The sequence below is a fragment of the Harpia harpyja genome, chromosome 23 (assembly GCF_026419915.1).
Source record: "Harpia harpyja isolate bHarHar1 chromosome 23, bHarHar1 primary haplotype, whole genome shotgun sequence".
NCBI lineage: Eukaryota > Metazoa > Chordata > Aves > Accipitriformes > Accipitridae > Harpia > Harpia harpyja.
Window position 1 is genome coordinate 15,452,508 of NC_068962.1, and position 26,959 is coordinate 15,479,466.

The 26,959-nt window shown below is 49.1% G+C and overlaps 1 protein-coding gene across 1 annotated transcript; it reads right to left on the bottom strand.

The window, feature by feature from the left end:
- Nucleotides 1-4,573: 4,573 nt before the first annotated feature.
- KCNMB4 (potassium calcium-activated channel subfamily M regulatory beta subunit 4) lies at nt 4,574-25,835 on the bottom strand. Its single transcript, XM_052774694.1, has 3 exons — nt 25,375-25,835; nt 15,244-15,371; nt 4,574-5,407 (listed from the first exon to the last, which is right to left on the bottom strand). The coding sequence occupies exons 1-3, from the start codon at nt 25,822-25,824 to the stop codon at nt 5,239-5,241; spliced, it is 747 nt and encodes a 248-aa protein (XP_052630654.1). The 5' UTR covers nt 25,825-25,835; the 3' UTR covers nt 4,574-5,238.
- Nucleotides 25,836-26,959: the final 1,124 nt, after the last annotated feature.

Sequence of the window (26,959 nt, forward strand, 5' to 3'; positions counted from 1 at the left end):
AAACAAAACGTTAGCTGCTCGCATCTCTTTTTGAATTGAACCTGCTGCGTGGGGTCCAAATAGTTGAAGTATTTTGTCCAGAAACCATCAATAGCTGTCAGTTGCTGAACAAGCAATTATATGAAAGAGCTTGATAGTTGATTTTCTCCAACTGCTTTTAGTGAATGGCAATTGGCATGCTAATAAATAAAGAGATAAAATTTATGTTAGCTGAAAAGTTATGAAAAAGTCACGTTATGTAAGGTAATGTTCAACACTGCATTAGGTCATTAAATTAAATTACAGGCAGATTGTTTTTTTTTTTTTAAATGCTATATCAAAGGTGATTTAAGTAACTTTACATTTCTGGGAGAGTTTTTTCAGGTTGACTGCTACATGTGCTCTTTGCAAATTGTTTGTGCATTGTAGGTGCGTACATAATATTACAGCTATGCCAACATATTTTGTAATAAAATTTTATATCCAAATTACGGTTATATAATTTAATGGGCTATTCTTTTTCTTATTGCACCTCCACCCATGCATCCAATGCACGCAAAGCGATTTCTTGGCTTACGAGACTTAAAACCATTAGACCACCAAAGAGCTGTGAATTAAACGCCGTGCAAGTAATGACGGCATTCGTGCTAACATATCAAACCAGAAAGAAAATTGCACAGCCTCTCAAATACCGAACTTTGGGGTTGATTCATTCGGTGGGTCTGTGACCTGACAAGGCAGTATGATTAATTGCACACATATTCCCTTGGAGGTTTTCCCGCTCATGCTTTCTGCGGCAAAGATTGTTAGCTTGACAGATCAGTGTAGCAACCTCTTCAGATGCCAGAAAGGGAAGGGGTTGGTTTCTGATTGAAAGTTAAGGGAGGAATAGCAGCTGCTTCATGCTGAGGAAAAAAAAAGCAGCTTTTGATTCTTGGAGAAATCACACATAGAAATAAGCTGATTTTTTGATAACTCCAGCTATGGGATTTCTGTCAGGGACTGCAAGAAAATATTCACGCGATACAATAGGCTTCATAACTCGGAATTCAGCTGTGCTTCCTTTCATCTGATTACCTAAATACAAGCCATGGCCTGAGTTTTTTTTCTTTTTCTTATTAAACACTGTTCTAGGTATCTCCTCTTCCACATGTTTATTCTTGGCTTTAAGATACTTTTGGTCATTTAGGCTAAAGTTTGCAGAAACACAGGTTCGGCAGGCAGCTCCCGTATTTGCAATGCTGAGCAAAGATGCTTGCACAGCACGTTCCTTCTGTTAACAGGCAATCCGCACTCTCCCGGCATCGTACCAGACCCACACAGGTGTTGACTGCCCTATTTAAAAGAGTTTTAATTTTTCAAGTAAGGCCTAAACCCCTAGCAAACTCCATTAGACGCTTCCTCAAGGTTACTTAACCCCTATACCTTTTCTATGAAAGGGTTTTAAATATTCACCAACGTTTCCCCTTTCACATTTCCCAGCTGGACTCCGACGGAATAACGCACGCTCGACGGATCCTTTCCCGTAGCGCGTGAAATGAGCTGAGATGCCCGATGGCCCTCCGGAGACATCCCTGCTCCTGGGGGGATGCCACGGCAGCCCTGGCTCGGGAGCGGAGGGCTCCCGGAGCTGAAGAGCAGCCGGGAAAACCCTGCGGGCAGCAGCACGGGGGGCTGGGGCGGGCTGAGCCGAGCTCCGCACCCTCACGCCTCGCAGACGTCTTTGCTCCGATCTAGGACCCATCCTTCCAAACGCGCTTGGAAGCGCGAGTTTGGAAACTCAGACCCGCGATACCTCTCCACCACACCTCCCAGCTCCCATCCTGCAGCGCTTACCGACGAGCCCAGCTGGCAAAAGCCCTTCAAATCCAGCAGACTGTGCCGGACCCCTGCCAAAGGGCTACGTTTACGCCAGAAATGACAGGTAATGACCTTTAAAAATACCCCGGGGTACCCCCGTGACATCCCTCCTCTGCTCCGAGCGTTGAATTCAGCGCCTCATTCAATAGCTAAATTTCCTAATGCGTTGCGAAATCCCATCTTTTACTGGCAACACAGAAACACACAAAGCAGGAGAAATGCAACAAAAAATGCTCCTATTACTTCAACTTTTAAAATGAGCCTAAGAAGCTGACAGAGAAAGATACTGTATAAACAAAATTATTTAATTGCACTACATGAAAGAGAAGGCAGGTCTTACTGAAGCGGAGCAGCAGGCAGCATGACGGAACAAAATTCCTCAAAGCAATAGCAAATAAGTATTGAATAAAATGCAAAAAAAGTCAACTCTCCAGATGGGTCTGGAAAAAAAAGGAGCTGCTCTGGCTGCAAATACACTTTAGAGAATACGCCGCAAAAACTGGAAATCCGCAAAGCCAAGGGGGAAATCAGTGAATAATCCACTAGAAGGAAATCCCCAGCTTCCACGATCAAGTATGGGGATTAGAAAGACATTTCTAAATCAACGAGGTGCAGACTGGGAGAGAAGAGTGAATTTTAGGTTTTGTCTGGGTTTTTTTCCCCTCAGCATCACGTACTGCCAAGCCAGGGAGATACTTACTTACTGCCTGTCTTTGCACGCCAATTTAGATGTTTAATTTGGGATGTTAATCTCTCTGCAAGATGATTTAATACCATCCTTGTAACCATTACTTACTTCCAGAGGCCTTTCTAACAGATTTAAAGATATGACGGCCCATCAAGTGAGCTGCATCAACTCAATTCACTTCTTGCCTTTTGCTCAGTGAATCAGCTGCACAATTCAGTTACAAAAGCTTCTGGAGCAAAGCTAGAGAGGATTTTATTAATCTGGATTTGTGAGCTCCAAGCTACTGGCTTAAAAATCCATGATGAATCTGTGTCACCGTGTATTTCCTTCTCCCTTGGGAAAACAAAAGGATGTATATATGCAGAAAATCAGGGTTATTTCCCTTACCTGTAAGAAGCTACCAAGAGCAAATAGAGGAGGGGAACTTGCCACCACCTTAACCCAGATAACCAAACCACCCCAACAGCGGCAGCTTTCTGTGATTTGCAGCGTGTGAAAAAATAATATATATTAAAAAAAAAAAAAATTATATAGTAACCAACCCCCCCGACCAGACGCATGTGTGCAATGTTTTCACAAGTGAGGCATGAGAATCGCAGAGGCGCGAGCGAGGCCACGGCAGCGAGACACGAGGAAAGCAAACGCCGTGTCCTTTGCGGGACAGCACTTCCAGAAGTCGGCCGGCTTTCGTCCGACGGGCTGAGCGCTCACAACCGCTCTTCATCCGATATATCCAGTGCTATCGTTTTTGGCAGGCTGAGACAGAGGGGACCTGGGTGAGCCTGACAACAGGCACTTCCAAAGGGGTGATGTTTAAAACAGAGAATTGGGAAATTTTCATGCAAGCAGCACTTTTCATCCACAGAACTGGAAGTGCTGGAACATGTGCAACCGACACTAACCAGATCTTTCATAGAGAGTAACTAGCCAAGAAGCATCAAGTTCCCACCTCCACAGACAGATTTCCTTAACTTCCTTCGAAGGAATAGCTATCCTGGAGTGCACCGGGACCAAAGGACTCTCCGAAAGTTTTATAGCAAGTAAGCAGGGGAGTGGGGAATGACCTCCAGTCGCCCTGCTGCCCTCATCGCTGGGCACCACGACGCCCACAACGTGCACTAGTTCACAAAATAAGAAGCCGTAGGGAAATCAGTTCTTAAATGCAGAATATGATTAATCTGAGCTGGAGCCTGGGCAATACAAGCAGGTTTGTCACCGCGCCTTGTGCCAACAAACCTTTCGGGCTTTCAAATCTAGCACTTTCCTCGTCCTCGGGAAATACCTCTCCTATGTGTTAAAAGCACAACGAAACACAAGGCATTTACACGTAATACTAGGAATATCAGCGATTAGCACAATGAACAGTATGGTTAGAATTGCGGAATCGTTAGCGTAGATTAAAATGCTTTGCCAGTAATCTCACGCCGAGAGACTCACTGCCTGAGCCGCGTGGCTTTTCTTCCCCGCTGCGCGCCAGCCCTGCAAAGCCGCACGGCCGGTCCCAGGGGTGCGCAGCCCCGCGGGGCCGAGGGCGGGAGATGGGAACCTGCTCCGGGCTCAGATGTGCTGGGGGAAACTGCCAGTCATACGGAAATCTCCGCGCCGAGCGAGCGGGCGAGGGCCGGTTCTCCCTTCGTACGCGGCAATTCGCGGGGACAAGCAGAGAGAGGCGACCCGGCGAGATGCCGAGCGCAGCCGGCCTCGCGTCTTCTGGAGCATCCCCTCGGAGGGACCCCGCGCGGGGCCGGCGTGAACGGGACGGCGGCTTCGGCAGCAAGCACCCACGGCCCGACAAAGGGCCGGTGTCCTTCTGCGGCCAGACCCGGAGCCCGGTGACCTGCGTGACACCACGGCTCGCAGGGTCCCCTCAGCAAGCGCTCGGGCTCGCCGCTGTTTGGGGAGATCGCTGGTAAATTCATGTAAAACCAGTCCAGATCCCTGCTCCTTACAGCCTGAGCGTCTCGGTGAAGAGAGTAACTGAGAGGGGACAAGGAAAACTGTAGGGACCGAATACCACCGAGGCAATAAAATGAGATCCAGTATTTAATCACCTTTTCCAATAACTGTTTCATTTTTTGGAGAAGTATTTCTGAGAGATTGCTACATTTCTTCACAATGAACAGGTGATGATGAAAGATTTCGTCTAGACAGAAGTTAAAGTTTGAGTTTTAAAATGAAGTTCTATACAGTGAAAAAAAACCCCCAAATCAGCAGTGTTATTTTTGTCTTAAAGCTTTTTAAAAAAAAAAACAAAACAAAGGTTAAAAAAACCCCCCAAACAACCAAACTTTATTATTTTGGAAATACAGTCTATCATAAAGTAAATATTTTAAATGTCTAATATTAAACAATAGTAAAGAGGACTTTGTGTAGATGAAATGAGCATCATCAGGGGGCTTGATAAACTGTCTCTCAATACTGCTAGGACCCGGGTAGCTGCTGTCAGGGACTAACAGCGCACAGCGTATTTGGTGCAGTGTCGATTTTTTTGGTAGAATATACTTATTCACTGTCATAGCAGAAGAAGCAACTAGCTGACATTTCATGGGGCAGTCTCCCAAGAATAATCCTGAGGCAAAAGAGCAACTCCACCGTCAGATGAGACCCTGGTGGGAGGCGCAGCTGGGTGCCCCGCAGAGCTGCAGGTGTGTCGAGTTGCCCCGCTTGAGACCTTCTGGCAGCTTTTTCTTTTCCATCAGCAGCCTTGCCGTTTACAAATGCTTCTTCTTTTTTATTGCCTCTGCCCTGACAGCCAAGCTCTTGGCACAGATGGTCAGGACCACGATGAGGACTCCGACCAGGAACGTAACGAGAGGCCAGAGGAAGCAGTGCAAGAGGACGGTCTCATCGTGGGTGCGCTTCAGCATCACATCATCTGGCCTGCCAAGAGGAGGAACAGAAGAGGGAGAAAATATAAATCAACTCGGCGTCATCAATTTATCATAAGTGGAAAGCATCTGCCATGGAAACAATAAAGGTGTTTTATTTGCAACAGTGTTAGAAAATGATTAAGTGGACCGTTTCATTCACTGCTTTCGTTTGCCCGTCTAGCACCAGCACTCGTGGCAGGCTGCGGGGGCTTTCCACTTGCAGTGTTTACAGGCTAACAAGTTCATTCAGATAAAAAAAATATAAAAAGCATTGGTACTTTAGGTCTTCCATGGGTCACGGTCATCACAAACAGCCGTGAGAGATATAATATCACACTGTGGATTGAAAAACGGCTCCAGCAAAAACATAACACCAGGCGGCAGTTATACATATCTACTGCAAACGGCATCGGACACTGCGCAGAGTTTAAAGTGCAATTAAAGCTTCCCTTTTAGCTTTGAGCCCTGACATGTCCGTGGAGCTACGTGGAGGCTCCTGATGAAGCCCTGGCTGTGGTCTGGGTCTGGATGAAGACCCAGTCCCTGTCCTCAGCCCTGCACCGCTGGGCTCCCAGGCTAGCCCAGCCGCACCGGCAGGCAGGGGTCTGCACAAAACCTACCCCCGGGAGGATTTCTGCCTGGCCCCGGGGTGCCGGAGGGTCTCGACTCAGCTTCTTCTCAGCAGAGGCTACCTCAGCAATAAGCTGCAATTTGGTACTGCAAACACCGGCTGCTCAGTGGACTTGAGCACGCTGCTATGGGGGCACTTTGGGGAGCCTCCCCTGAAGATCTGACCCCCCCCCCCCCCATGCCTCTGCCAACAGCATCTAACACGGTCACAGTTGGGGCTGTGACGGATTTACGCATTTCCAAAGGGAAACAGAGAGAGGAAGAGAATAGCAAGGAGGAGGCATCTCAAGAGGCTTGGAAATTCAGCCGTGCCACGTGTCTGAAAGCTCAGGTGTCTGTCTGCCATTTCCAAGTCTGGGAAGTTGGTTGGGAAATCTGATGGCAGGTTTTCCTCAGCTCTGGCTCTTTCTGCTCTCCCTGCAGTTTAAAAGAGTTATTAAATCAGTCTCGTGGCATTTGCACTTCGCTGCTGCTTTCCCACCTACAGCCAGAGACACTCAGTCTGCTGGGAAACTATCTGCAAAGGAAGGAAACAGCACTTTCTCTAATTAGGAAAATATATATAGTCTTGACTCATATTGGTCCTCACTTACAATGAGCACTCCCACCCCATGTTGATTTGTCAATGTTACCCAACGCTCCTTGGAGCAACAAACCTCACAGCCTAAAATCCTGGCAACCCAGGCTCATCCAGCCGGGGTCTGGGAATTGAGCTCTCCTAACGCGGCTGCACATGGGAACAGATACCTGTGCAATGACTGCGCTGTCTCTACGCCAACAGCTTCGTCCTGATCAGAAAGCAGCGCTAAGAAAACATTCCCGGTAGGGGAAACAAGCAGAAACTCTTTTTCCTTCATGGAGAAGTTAATTAACGGAGATGCCTGCAAATCTACAGGGTTTTGTCCATCCTTAAGGAGCCAGTGGAGCCAGACTGCCAGGCTACACCTGATCCCTGATTTAATTGCACCCGCATTTACATTTGGGGGTCTCTCCCCCAAAATTGCTGTCTGGAGGTTCCTCTGCACTGTGCCAGCCTGCAAGTCCCCAAGGCTGGCACAGCGCACCTCTGTGTAGTAAGCAGTGGAATAAGATTCTGATTATGAGCGGCTCAGCTATATGAAAGTTGAAACTCAGCAACATAAAAAATGATCAAAAGAAACCCAGGTGTATTCAATAGTGGAACACGTGAAGTCTGCTTAACTCAAATCCTCCAGACACATAATCAGGCACATGTGGAGACCATAAATTGAATAAAATAATATTAACTTTATGGGCACAAACTCACCAGCCTGTGCCATATAAATGACAGCACCCGAACGGAAAAATCCTTTCACAGCGGGTATAATACTCCTTCCCTCATATTTACTGTATCATCATCTGTGAATAACAGAGTGCTAATTGGCAAGGAGGCCATAAGTAGGCAGCATTCGATCCTCACAGCTTTCAGCTTACAAGCAACATTGAGTTTTAAGTGTTTTTTTTAAAGTGGATACTAATCAAAGTGTTCAAAAATAAGGGGCAAGCAAGCAAACTAGAAAATTGGATTCAGTTAAAGAAAAGAAAGTGTGACTGTAGAGAGCGAGATAGCCTTTTGACTGAACCTTAGATATTTTGGAAAACATCTGCACCAAAGGTAGCAGCCATGGATGCCAAACACTCATTATAGGTGTGACTGTAACTCTTGCAACTTAGTAATTTAAAAGAGTTTCCCTTTTGGAAAAAAGTCAAAGACTTAGAGAGACCTTTAATGAAGCCTCAGGATGAGGTTTGGGTTCAGATGGATATTATTGCTATTCTTAGCTACAGCAAGAGTCCCTGTGCAACTCCTACGTGGCAGAAAGTGCGCAGCAATTCACTGTCAACTGCTCACAGCGTCTCTTCGGACAACGCATCAAGTCATGACTGGGTCCCCCAAAAATACGTCATTAAATGACTATCGGCACCACATTTAAGACATTAAATGCCCTTTAGTCAAGGGGAGGGAGAAGCACTCCTGGAAGGTGACCCGGCGCACAGGAGAGCTCAAGGGATGTAGCCTCTCGGCACTGACTCTTGGCATCAAAAAATGGTGGGACAAATCTGAGCCTTCCTCCTACTTGGTTTGATCTGTGTGGTTATTCTGGAAGAACTACTGTGCTTTCAGCTGCACTTTATCTTAGCCCAACTTAACTTTCCAGTGCAGATAAGCCCTGCTGGACCCCAGGAGTGAATGAGAAAAGCTAATAAAGGCAGACAGCGCTGCCGGCAGATAGACTGCACGCTCCTGAATGGCAGCATCCTGGTTATCCGCCTGTAACAGCCCACGGAAACGTATCGAGATCAACCTTGGCAGCGTATAATGCCCTTTCCTTGTGTCCGTATGATTCCCTCCCTCTCCCATCAGGACCAGCTCCTCTTTCCCACATCTGCTGGCCGGCGCGGAGATGTCGCAGGGCGCAGGGGAGAGCACTGGGCAGCCTGGGGCGGCGGGAGGAGGCAACGGAGGATGGGAGCCTGGGCTCGGCCGTTGAGGAGCCCTTCCCTGCAGATCCATCACCGGACCTGACAGCAGTTATGGAAAGTGCTCTGGAAAACAGCTTAGAGGGGGTAATGGCAGCGGAGGGTCCCACTGAAACGCAGCTTTGACAGCGGAGGGAAATACCTGAAGAGGGGTTATTGAAAAAGAAAATGTTTGCTTTTTTCCTTTACAAGATAACTCCTTTTACCTCTGCTTTTTGGTGCTGAGATTGCAGTCAACGGCAAATAACAGCTTCCAAGGGGAGGAGGGAAAAATCAGCCCTGCTGCACCCTCACAACCCCGAGCCCACCACCCTGCTGCCGTAGCCCAGGGCCGGTGCCGGCAGAAAGCCCACGCGGCTGAGTTGCCTGACGTGACCTGAGAAGGACCATCCAAGCAGAGGAGAACACCCCTGACTGGGAAAAACACCCCAGCGGCACATGGGTTATACTGGACTTCCAAATCCACGGCGAGAGCGGTCCGAGGAGCGGGGGCCGGGCAGCCAGACGTCCCCTGTGGCAGGACCACCGCAGCCCCGCAGAAGATGCACAGAGGTAACCCCGGGGGCTCGGGGGGGGTCACAGTGGCCCCACGTGCTGTGCCCCGCAAAAAGGAGGTAACTGGGCTCATCCCCACGTTTTCTTTTGCTCCTTGGAAAGAGGGGGACGGAGGCACGAGGTGGGTGGCTTGCAAAGCCAGACTAGCAAGTCCTGGCTCAGCAGCCAGGGACTGGCATGGTGGGCAGCGTGAGTGAGGGCCTGGGGGGCTGCTTGCCTAAAAACCTGAAGAATAAATGTGTTTGTGTTTGTTTTCAGGTGATCCGTACCAGGCTAAAAAAATTAGGTATTTCATGTGAGATCTGTAAGGTCCAAAACAAAAGACCGGGGAAAAATTAGGAGATAAAGGGAGTTAGAATCAGAATTAATCAGATGAATTAAACATAGCAAACTCACTAGTGATTAATTAACAGGTTAGCCCACAGCAGCTGGATTTCACTTCTGCCGGGCTGTTTCTTATCCTCAGGTGACAGCATCAGTTTCAGGGAAGAGCTATCCTCCACCTCCCACAGAAAAATGAATTCTAGGGCAGAGCGGAACGGCCACCGCCCCACTGGCGAGCCCCCGAAGGAACCGGCGAGGTGCGCGGGGCAGCTGTCCTCTGACACCTCAGTCTGCAGAGGGCTTGGGGACATCCCGGGAACAACTCCTAAGCCATCCTGCAACCAACCCTGAGGGATAAGGAACAAAATGTGCATGTAGAGAGGACCCAGCCAGGACTGCAGAAGCCCTGCTTGGCCCGCGGGACGCAGCCGTGCTGCAGCATCCTGCTCGGGGCTGAGCTTGTTACCGGGGTGCTGCATCAGCCCCTCCTCAAGGATCAGCGCGAGCTGGATCCGTCCTGGCACAAAAACCTTTGGCTTTTGCTCCAAGGCTTACACAGTGATTAATACAAGAGAGCCGCCCCGCGTGTTTTTGAATCAGAAATACGCACACAGAGATACTTGTCCTGCCAAGCACAGACCGGGAGTGTCACCAAGAGAGCAAAGTCAGAAACCAGACACCCTGTGGGACCTTCAGGAGAAGGAGCCTTTGGGTGGTTATCACCTGCCCATGGAACAGAAGCACACAGCAGCAGGAAAATACTCCGGCCACCCAGGAACACTAGAGACAGGGCAAAGGAGCAGAAAATTTTAGCTGAAATCTCTGGATTAAACCGAGGGGATGGTGGCAGGAGGAAGAGAGAAAGATGTATTCAACAGGCAAGCAGCAAAAAGAAGAGAAGAGAGGGCTGTACTTCTACAGCAAGCAACCCCTTTCCTCGGGAAGATAAATAAATAGCTATCAGGACACCCGAAGCATGGTAACATAACTGTTTTGGTTTTGCATGGCAAGGTCAGCGTGTGTCGAAACTGCAGTTTTGACTTTTTCTTGCTACTTTTGTAGAGGTGACCTGCCTGTTCCCAGAGTCTGAAGGCTTGTTGTTTGGCTTGGAAACAGAAAAGGGAAGGTATCCCCATCTCCAGGGAAAACCCTCTCACAGCGAAGATGTGGCTTTGCTGGAAGCCCCCCCAGCATCGCTCCCCTGGTGCTGAGGCAGCGATGCCAAACCCAAAGGAGGTATGTCATGCCTGGAAATGTGGTTTTTTTCCCTGTGAAAATCAGCAGGCAAAATTAAAGATTTTGCCTTGTCCCTGCAAGTATAGTGCATTTGATAAACCCATCTTTGCTCTGTGACTTCCATCTAATATTTCAGTTCAAAGATGTTGACCAGAGGGGTTGCACATATCCCCCCTAAGCTCAGTTATGGACCATCTCTCATTTCTAGCGATGCTGCCATTTAGCTCCCCAGTAAATGCAAAGCCTCTCGAGGCGATGCACCCAACCTCCTAACACCAGTTATCAGTGGAAAAAACAGTGGCAGGGGCAAGAGAGAGACCTAGTGGGACAAAAAGGGGAAAAAACGCCTGAATACTCGATGCTCAGGCATCCAGACCTGGTTCTGCTGCAAACAGTGACAGCCACTGTGCAGCACCACCGCCACTGCCCGGCAGCAGCCCCAGGGTGAAAGAAGAATGAGCAAACTAAAATAAAAGCTCTAAGGAAGTCTCTACCTTAACTCTGAAAACACACCTTTCCCTTTCACTGAACAGACGAGGAAGGAGGAATTTTGTTTTCGTTGCTAAAAGGTGAGACCAGTACCTATTTTTAGCAGGACTTTGAGCTCAGGGCTGGAGCCTCGTGGGGCTTTGACCAGGGGTAACTGGATTAGTTGTTGCATTATGCAACACAGCCCTGTTAGGCGCTGCCAAGCAGTTCAGACAGACACAGGATAAAGCGGAGCCTTCGGAGCAACAACTGAACACTATAGGAAAAATTGCAGTGCAGGGGTTACCAGAAAGTCATGTAGGACCAAAAAGTTACAGGCACGTCAACATTTCAGTCATCACTTAGGCACCACACCATGCAATTTATGTCACACAGCGGAAGCTGACAGAGGCGGGGGCATGGGATGGGGAAACCTTACAAATATTTTTTTTATTCGAACAATGTGGATTTAAAGATGTTTGCAATCTGCATACGCTTATTTTGCCCACAATTATTCACATCCCTTCCCTGTGACAAGCACTCATCAGTATTTTTTTCCCGTTGTTGCAAGACACAGAGCTCCTCAGCTGGACGGCTGCACGCAGGGGCAGTGCTATGTCTTACTGACAGTAAAGTCCTTTCCCTCCTGGGGCTGAGCACTGCTCCACAGATGATACAGGAAAAGAAAGGATGCAAAATAGCAACACCATCTTCTGACTGGCGGGAATTTATTTAGAAAGCTTTGTGAAGTACCAGAGCAAACCGAGATTTCTGTTCCACCATTTATGAATGAGCAGCTCTACTACCTGAGCGCCTTGGCTTCTGCAGATAATTATTCCCAGATAAATGGCCTGCAGGGTGCCCCAACACTGTACAGGTGGTTGCTAATCACTAGACAGTGTTTGCTCTTCAAATCTCAGGTGGATTTGGGTACGGCATCCTGCAGCAAACACAGAAAAGTTTAAAGCCTGGCTGGCTCATCTGCCGCGCTGCGGCAAAGGAACTGCAGAGCGTTCTCGCCATACCGTTCAAACCCAGAGTTAAAAAGCAATAATGGCACATAAATGAGTCCCTAATAAGAAATGACTTGACGTATGTTTCTCTGCCTGTCTCTGCATGGCATGAGACTGAGGGGTCTGAGCTGATGGAGATCTTGGTTTCTCTTTTTGTTCTTGTTGATGGTGTGGCTGCCCCATCCCTGGCAGTGCTCAAGGCCAGGTTGGACGGGGCTTTGAGCAACCTGGTCTAGTGGAAGGTGTCCCTGCCCGTGGCAAGGGGCTTGAAACTAGGTGATCTTTAAGGTCTCTTCCAACACAAACCAGTCTATGATTCTATGAGTCTATGTCAATGAGACCTGGAAGGTGAAGAAATAAAGGGACAGGGTCTGCCCCATCCCACCCATTCCTGCAGACCTCCCACTTTAAGGGCATGCTGGTGTGACCCTTGTTTGCATGTTGTCTGCTTCTCACCCCTTTTGTATAACTTTGAGCTGTACGAATGGCATCGCTTTCTTCTTTTCAAAGCAGCCTGTTGAAATGTGCCCCACAAAACTGAAGGGAGGTGTTACCTAACAGTGCGCTCTGCATGCAGCAACAATTCTGAGAATGAGGTTAAACTAAGTTCGATGAAGAGGAGACGATGTTCATTAGTTGCCTAGATATTTAACTAGAATTTTATTCTGCTGTGTCAAAAGAGAGAGTATTAATATTGCAAATACTACTCTAAGGAACCTACCACTATAGTCTCTATGTTTGGTACAGACAGACACAGAAGAGTTAGCTCATCCACGCAGTTAAAAAAATACTGACTGAAAATATGAGCACTTCTATTTTGAAGTGCACAGATTTTTCCCTCAGTTTGTATGGTTTTTTACTGCTTCACAAGCTGTTTAGTCATCATAGCTCTAAAAGTATACCTAAGCAAGCACATTCCTAGTCAGCAAAACTTATGTCTCAAAGCTCATTCCTATCTCCAGAAGAAAATAGATGGTGTACACATTTCAGCTTAGACTATCTTCAGATGTCTCTGGCAGCAAGCCTCTCTTCTGCTGTACATAAATTGTTGTATGATCAGCAAAAGGCAGCGTTTCAAGGCAGCTGTTGCATTTGGCAAGAACATTTAACAGTATGGGATGCAGCAACTGTAAGGAAAAAACCTTGCCCGAGTGCTGCACAATTCCTTGGTGTCAACCTACTTAAATGACAGACCCTAGGCAGTATGTAGCCTCAGAAAAATTTTGCCTTTGCTTCACCTGCAGATGTGATGTGAGAACCAGCTCCCCTGGCTCTGGACACCTACCATCTGGGTGCCTGCACCCGAGCAGATCACCCTCGGCTCCTTTACGGGAGAGAAATAAACATCTCTGGGCAGCCGGCCTATATTAGGCATTTATTTGGGGGTAAGATGAAAGGCTCCTATTTCTTTCCACTGACTATAAAAGCATCCTGTCCACACCAGCTCAGGTGAATCCTAGCCATGACATCTTCTGCAGAAGATCCCATGTTTCTAACTCTCCTGCTCACTCAGGCAGTGGCTGCGGCAGGTCCCAGGTCTCGGCAGCACCTCCCTGCCCAGAGAAGCCAAAATCATCACTCGGCTCCCGGTTTGCAGACCCAAGCATTGGCACTTCGTGAACCAAAGCAGCTCCCAAGAAGGTCTCTGCCAGGCCTGATGTCACCGCACCGGGTGCCCTAAGTTTTAACCTCCGCACCCTGTAGAAAGTGCTTCTTTCCCCACTATAAGAAACAACTAGTTTGTGCTACAAAGCATCGGTGGTTTCCCTCTGCAAAGAGTTAACCAGGGACAACGGACTGTCATCCTGGGCACGCCGACTGGGTCTGTGGTCTCTCCTGGGAGGGGACAACAATCACAGCCAGCCCAGGACAAACCTGAAGCCCCCAAGGCACGCAGCGGGCCACCCACAGAAGAGCTGGGCGTCTCTCTGCCTGCCACCCTGCTCCAGCAACCTGGTGCCTTCAAGGTCCTTGCACACACTGGCATCCATTTTCCTCCTGTGCGTCTTAATAAACTTAAACATCTGATGCCAACGCTCCCACACTGAGCCCTGAATTGCACCAGCAAGCACCGAGCTCTTCCCACCTAGGTCTCCCTCGTCTGCTTATCTTCCAGGTGCTGGTGGAGTAGGACCAACCTCCTCCTTTAGTCCCTGATATGGCAGATATTTATTTAAGTGCTTAACTTAGCAACCAAGAACAGTAACCCCAGCTGTACCAAAAGTACTCATGCTGATCAAATTAAGCAAGTGTCATATGCACCCAGAATTGGAGTCTAAACCCCATAAAACATTGGCTGATCTGGAAATTTTAAATATTCTCTTTCCACCTCCCTGTCTACATGGACCTATCATCCCAATCATTGCTGTTCGCCCAAGTCCTCCCAGCGAGCCTGCACGCTGCGGTAACAGCAAGTTGCTGCTGCCACATCACCTTTTATTTCCCGGCACATCATCATCATCATCAGAAACAGGCAAAAGGACTCCCTCCTCTTCCCATTTACTGGAGGAAGGAAACCACACGTCATCCTTATACACACATAAGTCACGCTGATGTCGGTAGTAAAAGTAAGAATTGAGAAAGAAGAGGAGACGCTTTAAGTGACAGCTTTCTACTCTGCAAGCATGTATGAAAACTGGCAGTTCTGTGAACATTTATTACATGTATCTGATTTGTTAATCCTCTATGAACACAATTCCTGAGTTGGTTTGTACTATTTACTGATCTCCCCTTTTCTTCCAGCCCCTCATGAACACAGTAGGATTTCTCTTCCATGGAGGGCAGGAACATTAATATCCAAGCCAGAAATTTGCTATCTAAGTGTTAAAAGCCAAGATGCTTTTTGCCATAAAATGACATGTTTTAGGGGAAACACTCCTCAGAGTTTTATATTTTTACTTCAAGAGGTAAAACCGCTTCTCCTCTTTCTATGTAGCTTTTCATCAGTAGAGCTGTCTTGCAAAAAGTTCTGCACTAAACTCTGTGTGAGAAACCACATCACTACATGGGGGGAGGTGTATATACATATGCATGCATTTATATGTATTTTCAAACAGAACCAATCAACAGCTGTTAAACAGATGCATAAGCACTTCTGCCTATGCAAATATAGATTACTCACCTCAAGTGCTGGTTAAAATAGCATGTAAATGGTTGCGAACCCACTTTCTCTTTCCAGTATTTCTGCTTGTACGTGACGTTCTCAGAGTTCTCCTGATCGTCTCTTGCGCAGGGAGGGATGTACGAACACTGCCAACACACATTGCAAAACAGAGTTACTTCTGTGCTCGAGAACGCAGGGCATCACTTTCTCTGCATTTTCCTCATAATACCAGTGTGACTGAAACGGACAAAGAATAGTAAGTACAAGCTCCAAAGAAACAAAAAAGAAAAGTTGGCCATACTTTGCTGTAATTGCTAGTTACTCCGTGCAGGTACTGGAAAAGAAGATGCCAGCATTCAGAAATAAAATAAAGGCTTTATCATGTTTTGTTCCATTATCAAACCAACCTGCCACATAACACCTTGGGTTTTTGCATGATGAATGGAAAAATGATCGTTTCATTTTGATGTATTCTTAGCCAGCTGCATGGATTGGACTTGAATTACTTCCTATTTTCAGTGAGGCATGTAATCACAAGTTTTGTTTAGCACCATGTTAATAACCAAAATATTCCAGCAAGCGTTCCCAGATGGTGTGATATCTGATATCTGGCTGATATCCGTTGGCAAAAGACAGGTATTCTTCCACTGTTACAACACGGGGAAACAAGCACAGAAAGTTCAAAGCCCCACTTCGGTGGAAAGGTTCAGCATCTGCTTCTGCTGTATAGAAGTCAACAAGAGTTGAGCGTGCAGCTGAGCTATCTGCAGATCTCACCCTCAGACATCTGCTTCAAAGCCCAAAGAGATCAAGGGCGAGTCCTCCCCCAGCTCGGTGCACTTGGGACCGGGCTTTCCGAGGCTCCACTCGGGGTCACACGTAACGCACATACCTTGTTTGCAAGTCTCGCCTTTGATACAGCACCCTTCCCTCCTAGCCACGGGGAATTAAACACGAAAAAACAAGTAGCCCACTGAATCCAAGGCTGGCGGTATCCGGATCTCAGTGTCCAAGCACAATCCCTCCTATTGTTACCAGGCAGCCGTACGGGAGATCGTTACAGGAGATGTTGAACCAAACTGAGTAACACAGCTTAACTGATCCTAGGATAACATAAAGGCTTTTCACCCTGGAGGATGCACAGACAGCAAGGCTCCAGGTGCACACACAGATTTTTAATTCCTTTAAAATTGGGAGTTGCAAGCAGAAAACAGAGACTCTGCAGGTAGCTAAAAAGCCTCCTACTTCGGTAGGATGAGGAAGCAGGAGGTGCAGGGTGCGGGAAGCCCCTAAAGGGATTCCCACATATGTTCACAACATGAGTTTCTTCACAGTATCCTGAAGGCAATAACAACAAGGAGAGAGATAACCTTGCTAACCCAAAAATAAAGATCACCGTGACTCACTGTGCCTAGTGAGCGCTTCCTCTCCCTTCCCACCCGGGGAGGTTCCACAGGGGTCTACCGTGCCCCCAGCTGCACGCTATACCCAAGCTGTACAGACCTACACGTCCGTCTCCACCGTACAACAGCTTGGATCTTTGCCATTCCAGGGGGATGGGAGAAATCTCAGGATTTTATTGGCCTGATCATGTAAAACCTGACCGCTTCTGTCAGCACTTACAATTGCTGCCTGTAGCTTCCGTGCTTCAGACTGGAAGAATCTGCAAGGTCTTGCTTGTTGCTTCCAAGCTGAAACTCGCCTTTTTCATGTGCAAGCGCCCCTATTTTCACATGGGCCCCCTTTTTCACATGGGCCCACATCTGGTTGCCACAGCCCAGAGCTCCCTTTAGATCCCTGGTCAGATGACCCTAGACAAGGATTGTTCCACTGCTGACGACGAAGGACAGAAACGAGCAGCAACACCGCTCTGCTTCAGAAACCAGAATGCAGGATTTATCATACGCAATTATTTCCATCTTAGATAATATTCCTTGGCCGGCAATGGTTTTGGTTTGGTTGTGTACTTTGGAAGCATCAACCACACTCCTCTTTCCTCCACGCTCCCAGTGCACAAACACATCCGTGCAGCAGCTGGACGGAGTCAGCAGATTTGGGACGAAGATACCCGAGGGCAATGCTGGTTCTGCTCTGTCCCCCCGACAGCCACCAACGTGCCGCTCCGTCCCACCTGGGCCCCTCCTGGTGCTCCCTGCTCAGCCCAGGGTCCGGCACTCCCAACCCTCCCCACTCGGGTGTTTTTCTTCGTGAAGCCTTGCGGGTCCTGCTGTGGGAACGGTACGACATCCCACCTGTTGGACACCCACTGCCTGCGTCTGACTGTAATCTACACCCTGCTCTTCCCCAAGCCCCCAACTTTTAGGTACGCTCTTGCAATACAGGGACACAAGAGAGCAGAAGTAAACAGGCTTTACTCAGAGCCCCCCAAACCAGCCCCTAGTTAGCCAGCACACAAAATGCAGGACCAGGCAAAACAACTAGGTACCAATAGACATTCCTCTGCCTAAATTTCCTCAGTGATCTCGAAAACTCCTTTGTCTGTGGCACCAGCTCCAGTACGCAGCTTCTCTCTCTCCTCTGAAATGTTTATTCCTTGTGGCTGAGCTACTCCTGTCCCCTGCTATCAAAGTGTGACCGCCTCACCAGTCTTCTGCTGGCCAAACTTTCTCCAGGTCCTTCAGAGACCTTCCACTTCCCCCAAATATTAGTTGAATCCTTCACAAAGTTCACAACCTGGTGAACCATTGTTTGTCTCCATCCTGAGTTTCAGGCTTAGAAACAACTGCAGAGATCTCTTTTTCCCGAGAGATGTCCATCTGAACGGAAAAGTAGCAAGCTGTAGCAGTCTCCAAGAACAGCTCCGTCACAGAGGGCTTCAAAATTTTTGACATCAGTCCCCATGCTTTTAGCTCAGTATGAAGCTATTAAAAATGGAGTTTTTCAGGGCAGGGATTTTGCTTGGTTTGGAAGATGTAAAGGGGCCCACAGACAGCTTCCCCGATCAACACGTCTGTCTTTGCCCATGCCAAGGCAAGACAGTGCACGGGAGTACCGCCGGTACCTACGGGAGGGACAGCTGGAAGTTGGGGACAACAGTGAATGTGCTCTCCATAACCCAAACTTCACACCACTCTTCACACAAGTAATCCCAACGGCAGCTCACAGAAAACCGGCTGGATTCATTTCCTTCTCTTCTTCTTTATCTTCATGTGGAAAACACAAAGGAGACACCCAGGGGCTTGCCATAAATCTATGAGACCTCACTGCTTGAGCCTGTCGAGGATTAACAGCCTCGAAGAGAGGAGTGGTCCCCGCCCAAGGCAAAATCCTCATCATAGGAATCTCAAGGGTCACGCTGAAACATCTCCTCAACACGATGAAGGCCTTGAGCCACAGTGAACGCCCAAGGTCCCACTCCAGTGTGGGCTTACCGCCTGCTGCACAAACGCCGGAGCTTGTTTGCCTCCCTGGGATGCCGGCAGAGTTCCCACCAACCTGATGTTCATTTTGGCCCCTTCTGATCCATGTAGGTGGTGGATCTCTCTTTTCTCAGCCTCCCAAGTACGCTTCTTGGGGACTTTGCTTGATCAGCTGTACCACCCTCCAAAGCACAGTCAGCAGGCGGATAAAAGGGAATCATAACCTGGCAACTTTCGCTGCCATGAGTTGGTGGATGAACCTGAAACGACCTCCCGCTTTGGCAACAGGCAGTTTCTGAAAGGTTAATTCCACAGTCCTCCTCCACAAGACACGGCATGAAATCCTACCATCAAAACATAAACAAACGCCGAGTGTTTGAAAGCAAGCTAGGACGCCTTGTGCTCAACTGCAGCTCGCACAGCAACATCCATTTTCAGTGGAAGAGTCCCGCTCTATGTTTCTTTCACCTTTTTTTCTCTAACAAGTTACAATGGAGTTGGAGAATAGACTTAAGATTAGACATTCAGAATAAATCTAATGGAGCGGAGGCCTTTTCAGCAGATCTATTGGTACACGGTGCCGTAATTGCACCTCCTACGCTATGTCATAGCAACGATAAAATTATTATGTAATTCAAATACAGTCTCAATTACACAGCTCAAAATCAGTATCAGGCTAATAATATTCCCCCTTCAATCAAAGCCAGTGTTTGGATAGATGACTCGGGATTCAATTCAGTAAAAATGTCAGGCAAGCAGCTGATATACCTTTCCACCAAGGTTTTCTAAGATTTGTAACTGTGTTTGCTGCTGGATGCTCCCACTCTGGTGTCTCTGCAGATGCCTGGGAAGATTCCTGGTCCTTCTGAACACTTCACCAGAGCAGGTATTCTTCCAGAGCATGGAGAAGGGACAGAGGTGTGAACTCTTGACCACGGTTCAGCTTCCAGGTTGCATTTCATGCTTTTCAAAGACTAATTCTTGCCTAATTCAGCCACATTTTTATGAAAAAGAAGCCAGACTTGGTAGGTTCTGAGGGAAGCTCTCTCAAACCTGGAAGACACTGTCTAGAAGATGAGACCAAGAAAGTCTCAAATGCAAACAGACGTAAGGGCCCAAAGTAGAAGCAAGTCAGCCCATCAGAAGACAAACCGATGGCACTAAGAAGCAACTCTCCAGCCTCAGTCTCCAAGCAACTTCTCGAGGACCATCCTCCTGGCTGCTGGTGAACTACAGCACACAGCACGTACCATTTGCTTGACGTGGCAGAGAGCCCCCGCATCGTGTGCCGCCCAGGTTGGGAAGCTTGTGATGAAAGAAAGGAGTGGAAAGGACGCTCTAGATAAGTATCATTGCAAAAGTACTATGCACCACTAAAGCCAACAATTTCTGGCTCCCGATGTCCAAGCGTATTGAGTTTGCATGGCAAAGTTTTGGTAGTGGAGGGGGCTACAGGGGTGGCTTCTGAGAGAAGCTGCTAGAAGCTTCCCCCACATCTGACAGAGCCCATGCCAGCCGGCTCCAGGACAGACCCGTCACTGGCCAAGGCCGAGCCCATCAGCAGCGGTGGTAGTGCCTCTGGGACAACGTATTTAAGAAGAGGGGGAAAAAAACCCTGTGCACCTGCAGCTGGAGAGAGGAGCGAGAACACGTGAGAGAAACAGCCCTGCAGACCCCCAGGTCAGTGCAGGAGGGGAGGAGATGCTCCAGGCGCCGGAGCAGAGATTCCCCTGCAGCCCGTGGGGAAGACCACGGTGAGGCAGGCTGTCCCCCTGCAGTCCATGGAGGTCCACAGTGGAGCAGATCTCCACCTGCAGCCCGGGGAGGACCCCACGCCGGAGCAGGGGGATGCGCGAAGGAGACTGTGACCCCGTGAGAAGTCCGTGCTGGAGCAGGCTCCTGGCAGGACAGGTGGTCCTGTGGAGAGAGGAGCCCACGCTGGAGCAGGTTTTCTGGCAGGACTTGTGACGCCACGGGGGACCCGCACTGGAGCAGGCTGTGCCTGAAGGACTGCAGCCCATGGGAAGGACCCACGCTGGAGCAGTTTGTGAAGAAATGCAGCCTGCGAGAAGGACCCACATTGGAGAAGTTCATGGAGAACTGTCTCCCATGGGATGGACCCCACGCTGGAGCAGGGGAAGAGTGAGGAGTCCTCCCCCTGAGGAGGAAGGAGCGGCAGAGACAAGGTGTGAGGAACCGACCCCAGCCCCCATTCCCCATCCACCTGCACTGCTGGGGGGAGGAGGGAGAGAAAATCGGGAGTGGAGTTGAGCCTGGGAAGAAGGGAAGGGTGGGTGGAAGGTGTTTTAAGATTTGGTTTTATTTCTCATTATCCTACTTTGATTTGACTGGTAATAGATTAAATTAATTTTTCCCCAAGTTGGGTCTGTTTTGCCCATGACAGTAATCGGTGAGTGATCTCTCCCTGTCCTTATCTTGAATCATGAGCTTTTTCTTATATTTTCTCTCCCCTGTCCAGCTGAGGAGGGGAGGGATAGAGTGGCTTTGGTGGGCACCTGGGGCATCCAGCCAGGGTCAATCCACCAACCAAGCAGCGTATGAGCTTCTCCTAACTTTGTGTGTGAGCATCCCTGCACATGACTGGGTTATCTTCATGGCCCCGAAGGGAGGAAGCGCTGCCCCAACCATCCCGCTGTGGCAAGAGATGAGCGGGGGGACTCGCTCCTTTAGTACAAAAAAATGCCCCCCTCCCAGCTGGAGCTGAGCGTCACGTCTGGGTCTCGCCTGCATCCGTCAGCACAGAGAAACCCCCCGGGAGTCACCAAACCCACAAGCCCCCACAGAGGCTCGAGGCAGCGAGGGTCGCCCCAGGCGAGACGGGAGGGCGGTGGGGTTTGTCTGCGGCACCTGGGGCTGCTTCCAGAGGAATCGCTAGACAGCATCTGCAGAGTTTGCCCGTCACAGGCACCAGCCCGAACACAGATCTGATGTGTCACCAGATGCACCAGACTCTCCCAAAATTATTGTAGGGTTGGGCATATTTTGGTATTAAACCTTCTCTGTCGTGGGTCATATTTAAGAGAGTCCAAAACCCAAAACCAATTCTGTTTACAAGTGCACAGACAAGATAGCTGTATATCATCTCCTCAGGCTGAGCGGTTACAGAAAGAAGCGCGGCAGGAGCACGCACGGATGCGGAGCGCAGGCAAGGAGCAGCGGCTGCCTGCTCTGCACCCCTGCCCGGGGACGGGGACGGGCAGAACCGGGTCCCGCTGCGCAGCGGCAAACATCAGGCTCACCAGTCACTCCCCTAAAAGTTTCTTCAACAAAACGGTGGGCAAGTTCTTCCGGCCCTACGCTTAACTTTAAGCATAGAAAGGGAACAGTCTAAAAAGCCAGAAAGCAGATCTTTTAGCAGGTGACATACTCTCCTGTCATTGTACCCAACCAAATCTCCAGCCTGGCCCCTGCGCTGGCTCGATGCGCCGCCAACGCACTCGGCCAGAACGATAGCGACAAATTGACTTTAGAATTAATCCCCCTTAAGCCTTATCTCAGAGATTATTATTGCTATCAAGGCAGCTGAAGAAAGGCTACCGTCACTCTGCTGAAATTTCTTCCTCTAAGACAACAGTTAAAGAAAAAAAAAAAGAAAAGAAAAAAAAGAAATCCACAAATCACTCGGACTGAACACGAATGTAATCGTGCCTGGTGCTTTATATATACGTTTCTGGATTAACTCTGACCCAGCTATATAATCTTTTAAGAGCTAAAATGAATCCTGGGCTGGACAATGGTGTGATTATCTTAGGAAGCAAGAGAGAGAAAAAAAAAAGATTTCTTTTTCCTGCAGCTAGACCTCGCTAGAACAGACCGATTCGTAGCTGCCCATATGTTTATACGCCAGCCCACTCTACTACGGAAAGTAGAATATTTTTAGTCCGATACACTGGGGATTTTGGGGGTGGAGTGAAGCTGCCAGCTGATTCAGTGTTGTTGTGTGTTGTAAGGAACCTGAACTATGCCTTTTCTGCACTATTGATTTACCAGGAAGAATCGCTACCCCACACAGAGAAGCAGTTGAACAGAATGTAAAATTTAAAGACTGTTCAAAACAAAACTGGTCCATTTCTTTTTTCCTTCTAGTTAGTTGGAACTGATTAGCATGTTGTATGTCTAATTGCATGAACACAAGTGAGCATGCTGCAAGAAGGTGATGGAAATGGGAAGGGTTAATGGCTTCTTAAGTGTTCATTCATAAAGACATACTGGATCCCAAGTATTAAATCCAGCAGATTCCTACTCTGTTGGTACAGCTAATCTATTTCAGCATAAAATCCTGAAAGCTTTTAAAGATGGTGAGACTTTAGGACAAAAATTAAAAGGAGAATATAACTGCTCAGCTACACAGACATTAAACTTGGGGAAAAAAGGGAAAACCAGTGACAGCTATACATACTTCATTCCTTTAAAAGCGTATGTTTTCCTAATAAGACCTAAACAACTTTTCATCTTATTTTGTATTGGTTTTACGTAAGGTGCTTAAGGTAAGGAAAATAATCAGAGCGCATTTTTTTTTCTATGTTGTTTTCCACTTAGTTAAATTCAGTTACTACCAGAGAATGCAGACACATCAAAAAATGCATCCTTTCTGCTTGGTCTCATCTGATAAATCAGATTCAGTCCTCAGCAACCAATATCCCAGGGTAAACAGCCCACACCTAGAGATGCAAGGTGCAAGCTAGAGAAAATGGGTAAGAGCACGCAAGCACAACGTGCTGCCAACACACAGCCCTCAGTTTCCTTATAAATTGTTAAATAAAATCAGGCTCCTGAGTGACATTTACAGCCATCGCTTCTGAAGGTCTGGGTGCCTCCCTGCAGAAATTGCAATCCTCCTTTTCCCACCAGACTTCCAGAAAGGCGGGAGAAGAGGGGATCAAGGAAAAAAAAAAACCAAAAGAAACCACTCCGAGTACTCAGAGAGACATTGCGGTCGCAGGCCAGTTTGAAAGCCTCTGCTGAAACTGAGGATGCTGTGAGAGCTGCTGAGCCCAGGCGTGCTGGTGGCATGGCTCACCACCCAGCACCCAGCTCCCAGTTCCCAGTTCCCAGTTCCCATCCCTGCTGGAGACGGCGACAGCAGGGCCGTCGGGCCACGCTCAGGGACAGCCACGCTGCAACCTCTGCAGCAACGCAGCATCTTCACCCCACGTCAAAAGAGCATTTTACCAACTACCCCCAGCCCATCTGAAGATGGAGAGAGGTTTAGGGGAACTCCTGGTGCTTGGACAGCTGGGTGCTCAGGGTGCTCCTCTCCGTAACCACGGCCCTCTCCACGGGGAGCCTGGCAGCGGCGCTCCCAGGGAAAGGTGAAGTTTGCAAAGCTCCCTCACAGGCCAACGTTTTGTCCACTTCGCTGTCAGGCACCGTCCAGCACTGCAGCTTCATCGCCCATCGTTTCTGAGCGGTGCCAACAATTTAATCCAAATCCTGTCAGACTTACCGCTTTACTTCTTGCTCTGCTGATTTTTGTCCCTACCACCCTTCCGAGCCCACAAGCTGCCACAGAGAAAAAAGCGACCCCTAAACCCCAAGCGTGCAACTTAATCCACCTTCCAAGGGACAGATCCACACCGGTGTAACTATGACTGCGGAGATGCGAGGCTGCGCATCCCAAAACTGGACACGCAAGTCTGCTCCCCAGCCCCTGCACGCAGAGCCCTGCATCCTGCTTAGCATGGTCCTTGGCACCGCGCTACAGCCACATCTCGGGCGCTGAGCTGGAATTTGCTTCTCCAAATACACTCCCAATTTCAGGTTCCTTCAGGGAGGGGGGGTGTGGGGGATTCTGCCACATTTTTTATTTTCTGGAAGCTGCTTAAGAAAATCGCCTCCACACAGGCAGCATACTGGCAAGACGGTCTTTAGCCAGCGTGAAAAGAAAAAGGACAAAGCAGAATAACTGCCTTTAAAGAAAGAAAAAAAGCACAAGTCACACATTGCCTTCAGACTCTCCTACTTTGCTAGAAGATGCAACTTTAAAGACGCTTCCGTTCGGTCCGTTTTCATGCGGGGGATGGAGAAGTTTAAGAATGAAAACAGCACCGAGGAAACTTCTGTTTCAGCGCAGCCCTCTCCCCAGCAGCCCCGGCAGCAGCATCTCCATTAAAATTCCTCCTTGTACTTCGGGGAGCTGCTCTGGGAAGCCCCTCGCCCTCCGGGACGGGCAGCGCAAGGACATCATCGGTCACCGTTGGGGCGGACAGACCTCCTCACCGGCAGCAGGAGTTTCTCCCCGGTTTCCCACCGGCATCCCGGGGCTGCCGGCGGGGCAGAGCGGGGAGCAGCAGCGGGGTGTGCCGGGGCTGCGGGAAGGATAATCTAGGGCTGGGGTTCTTTGGGAAAAAATATATACATGTAGCGTGCGTGTATGTATATAATGTTGTACTATAGATATAGTCTTGTGCTACGCTGCGTATAGTGTGTGTGTATATATATGCTGTATGTATACACACATCGTATGTCTACATGCCATACGTATATGCAGACATACCATGTATGGTATTTGTATGTATATACTATATATACACACTTTTTGCTGAGTAACAGCACCGGGGCATTTGGGAGGGATGCTCCGCCACTTCGCCCACGGAGAAACCCTCGCGGAGGGCGGTTGCGGGGACGCGGACCCCAAAGGCGGGAGGGGATGAAACGGCACCCAGCACCCGGGGGTGGTGGGATGGGGGGGGGTGAGGCTTTGCCCTGCGGGACCAACCCCCCATTTGGGGAGCGGGGGGGATCTCACCTTCGGGTTCGTGCGGAGCTGTCGTTCGTCCTCATGGAGCAGAGCGGGGGCTGAGGAGCGGGAGGTACGGACCAGGACCTGGAGGCAGGGGTAGCGGGCTGTCCCTCGGCAGGCTGTCCCGCAGGAGAAGGTACAAAAAAACCGTTCCCCGAGCTGCCGCACCGCCAGCACGGTGCAATTAGCGGAGCTGCCCCCCCCCCGCTCCTGCAAGGCCGGCCGTAACCAGCAACAACCCAAACCCAAGAGGGAGAACAACCCGGCGGCGATAAGGAGAAAACCCAACCGCATGCTCTTATCTTCAGCCTCGGTGTATTCGGAAATCGCCCGGCTCCTCGCCATCGCCCGGCTGCCGCTGGCATTCGCCGCCGGGGAGTCGCTGCCATCGGCTAAAGCTTCCCCGCCTCCCTTCCCCGCCTCCTCCGGGGATGGGGGGGGGATATGAGCGAGCATCCCCCCCCTAAAAAAAAAAAAAAATTAAAAAAAATGCAAATGGCAACTCGGGTGACCTAATTCAGGTCCCTCTGGGGAGGGGGGGTTGGAAGGGACAGCTTGCAAGGGGATTATCTAGCCTGGGAGATTTGCTGTGGGGAGGGCTAGTCCGGATTAATAGCGGGTATTGGGCAAGGTGCAATATTTTGGGGGGGTGGGGGGGCGGGGGGGGGCCGCAACACGCCCTTTGGGCGCCCCCCACCCCCCCTTAAACCAACATGGGATAGCAACCCCCAAAATCACGCTCAGTACCCCCCCATGTGCCAAAATCTGCGAGGGCTCTATGTGTATGTGTAGAGTCAGACCTGAAATTAAAAGAAATTAAATAGCTGGGAGGGAGGGAGCGGCTGCTGGTTTCACCTTGTTAACCGAGAAGGGAAATAACGGGAGTTATTCCGCCTCAACATGACTTTTGGGGGGTGAGGGGTTAAGCGTTCTGCTCTGGCCAGCCCCAAATCCAACATCTGCACAGCGGGGGCAGAGCCACCCTCTTTCATAAGTAAGCGAGATGAGAGCTGTCAAAATGTTTTACGTCGGAATTGCCTTCAACGGGAATGTATTGACCTTTGAAAGACTGCCCGAAGAAGTGCCCTCTTCAAAGGAGGTCTGCAGAAAAGCAGTCACTCCGAGAAAATACACTTATTTTGCACATAAAATGTGGTTATTACCCAGCGTTGCCCACCGTGGCAACACAACAGAACAAGCTCTTCGGTGCCCGAGTGCCATAAAACAATAGTTATATTTTTATTCTGTAATAGGCAATTAGGTAGAACAATATATGACAGTTTTGGAGCCGACAGCTGAACCTGATGATACAGCAGACAAGAAGGTGCAGAAAGAATAGAAAAATAAATACGGGAACTAGCATGTTCCTCTGGCCACCTTTTTCAATCACTTTCCCACTGCAGAGTGCGACATCAAACTTTTAAAAATGAAGTTGATCCATAGGTTCTCCAAATGGACTATTGAGCAAGGTTTGGCAGGAAGGCTATTAAGAATCCACGCTGTGACATGAATATAAATGGATGCAAATATTGTCCTTGGTTGCACCAGTACGCTACTACGCTGCCCTCAGGCCAGCTGCTCTGTAGTAGCC

Bases quoted from the DNA above. Each gene is read 5' to 3' on its own strand.
- KCNMB4 (XM_052774694.1), bottom strand. From the start codon at position 25,824: ATGCTCGCTCATATCCCCCCCCCATCCCCGGAGGAGGCGGGGAAGGGA. The intron at 15,372-25,374 runs GTGAGATCCCCC...GTGTGTTGGCAG, and splicing joins AGCTCCGCACGAACCCGAAG to TGTTCGTACATCCCTCCCTG. The intron at 5,408-15,243 runs GTGAGTAATCTA...TCCTCTTGGCAG, and splicing joins TATTTTAACCAGCACTTGAG to GCCAGATGATGTGATGCTGA.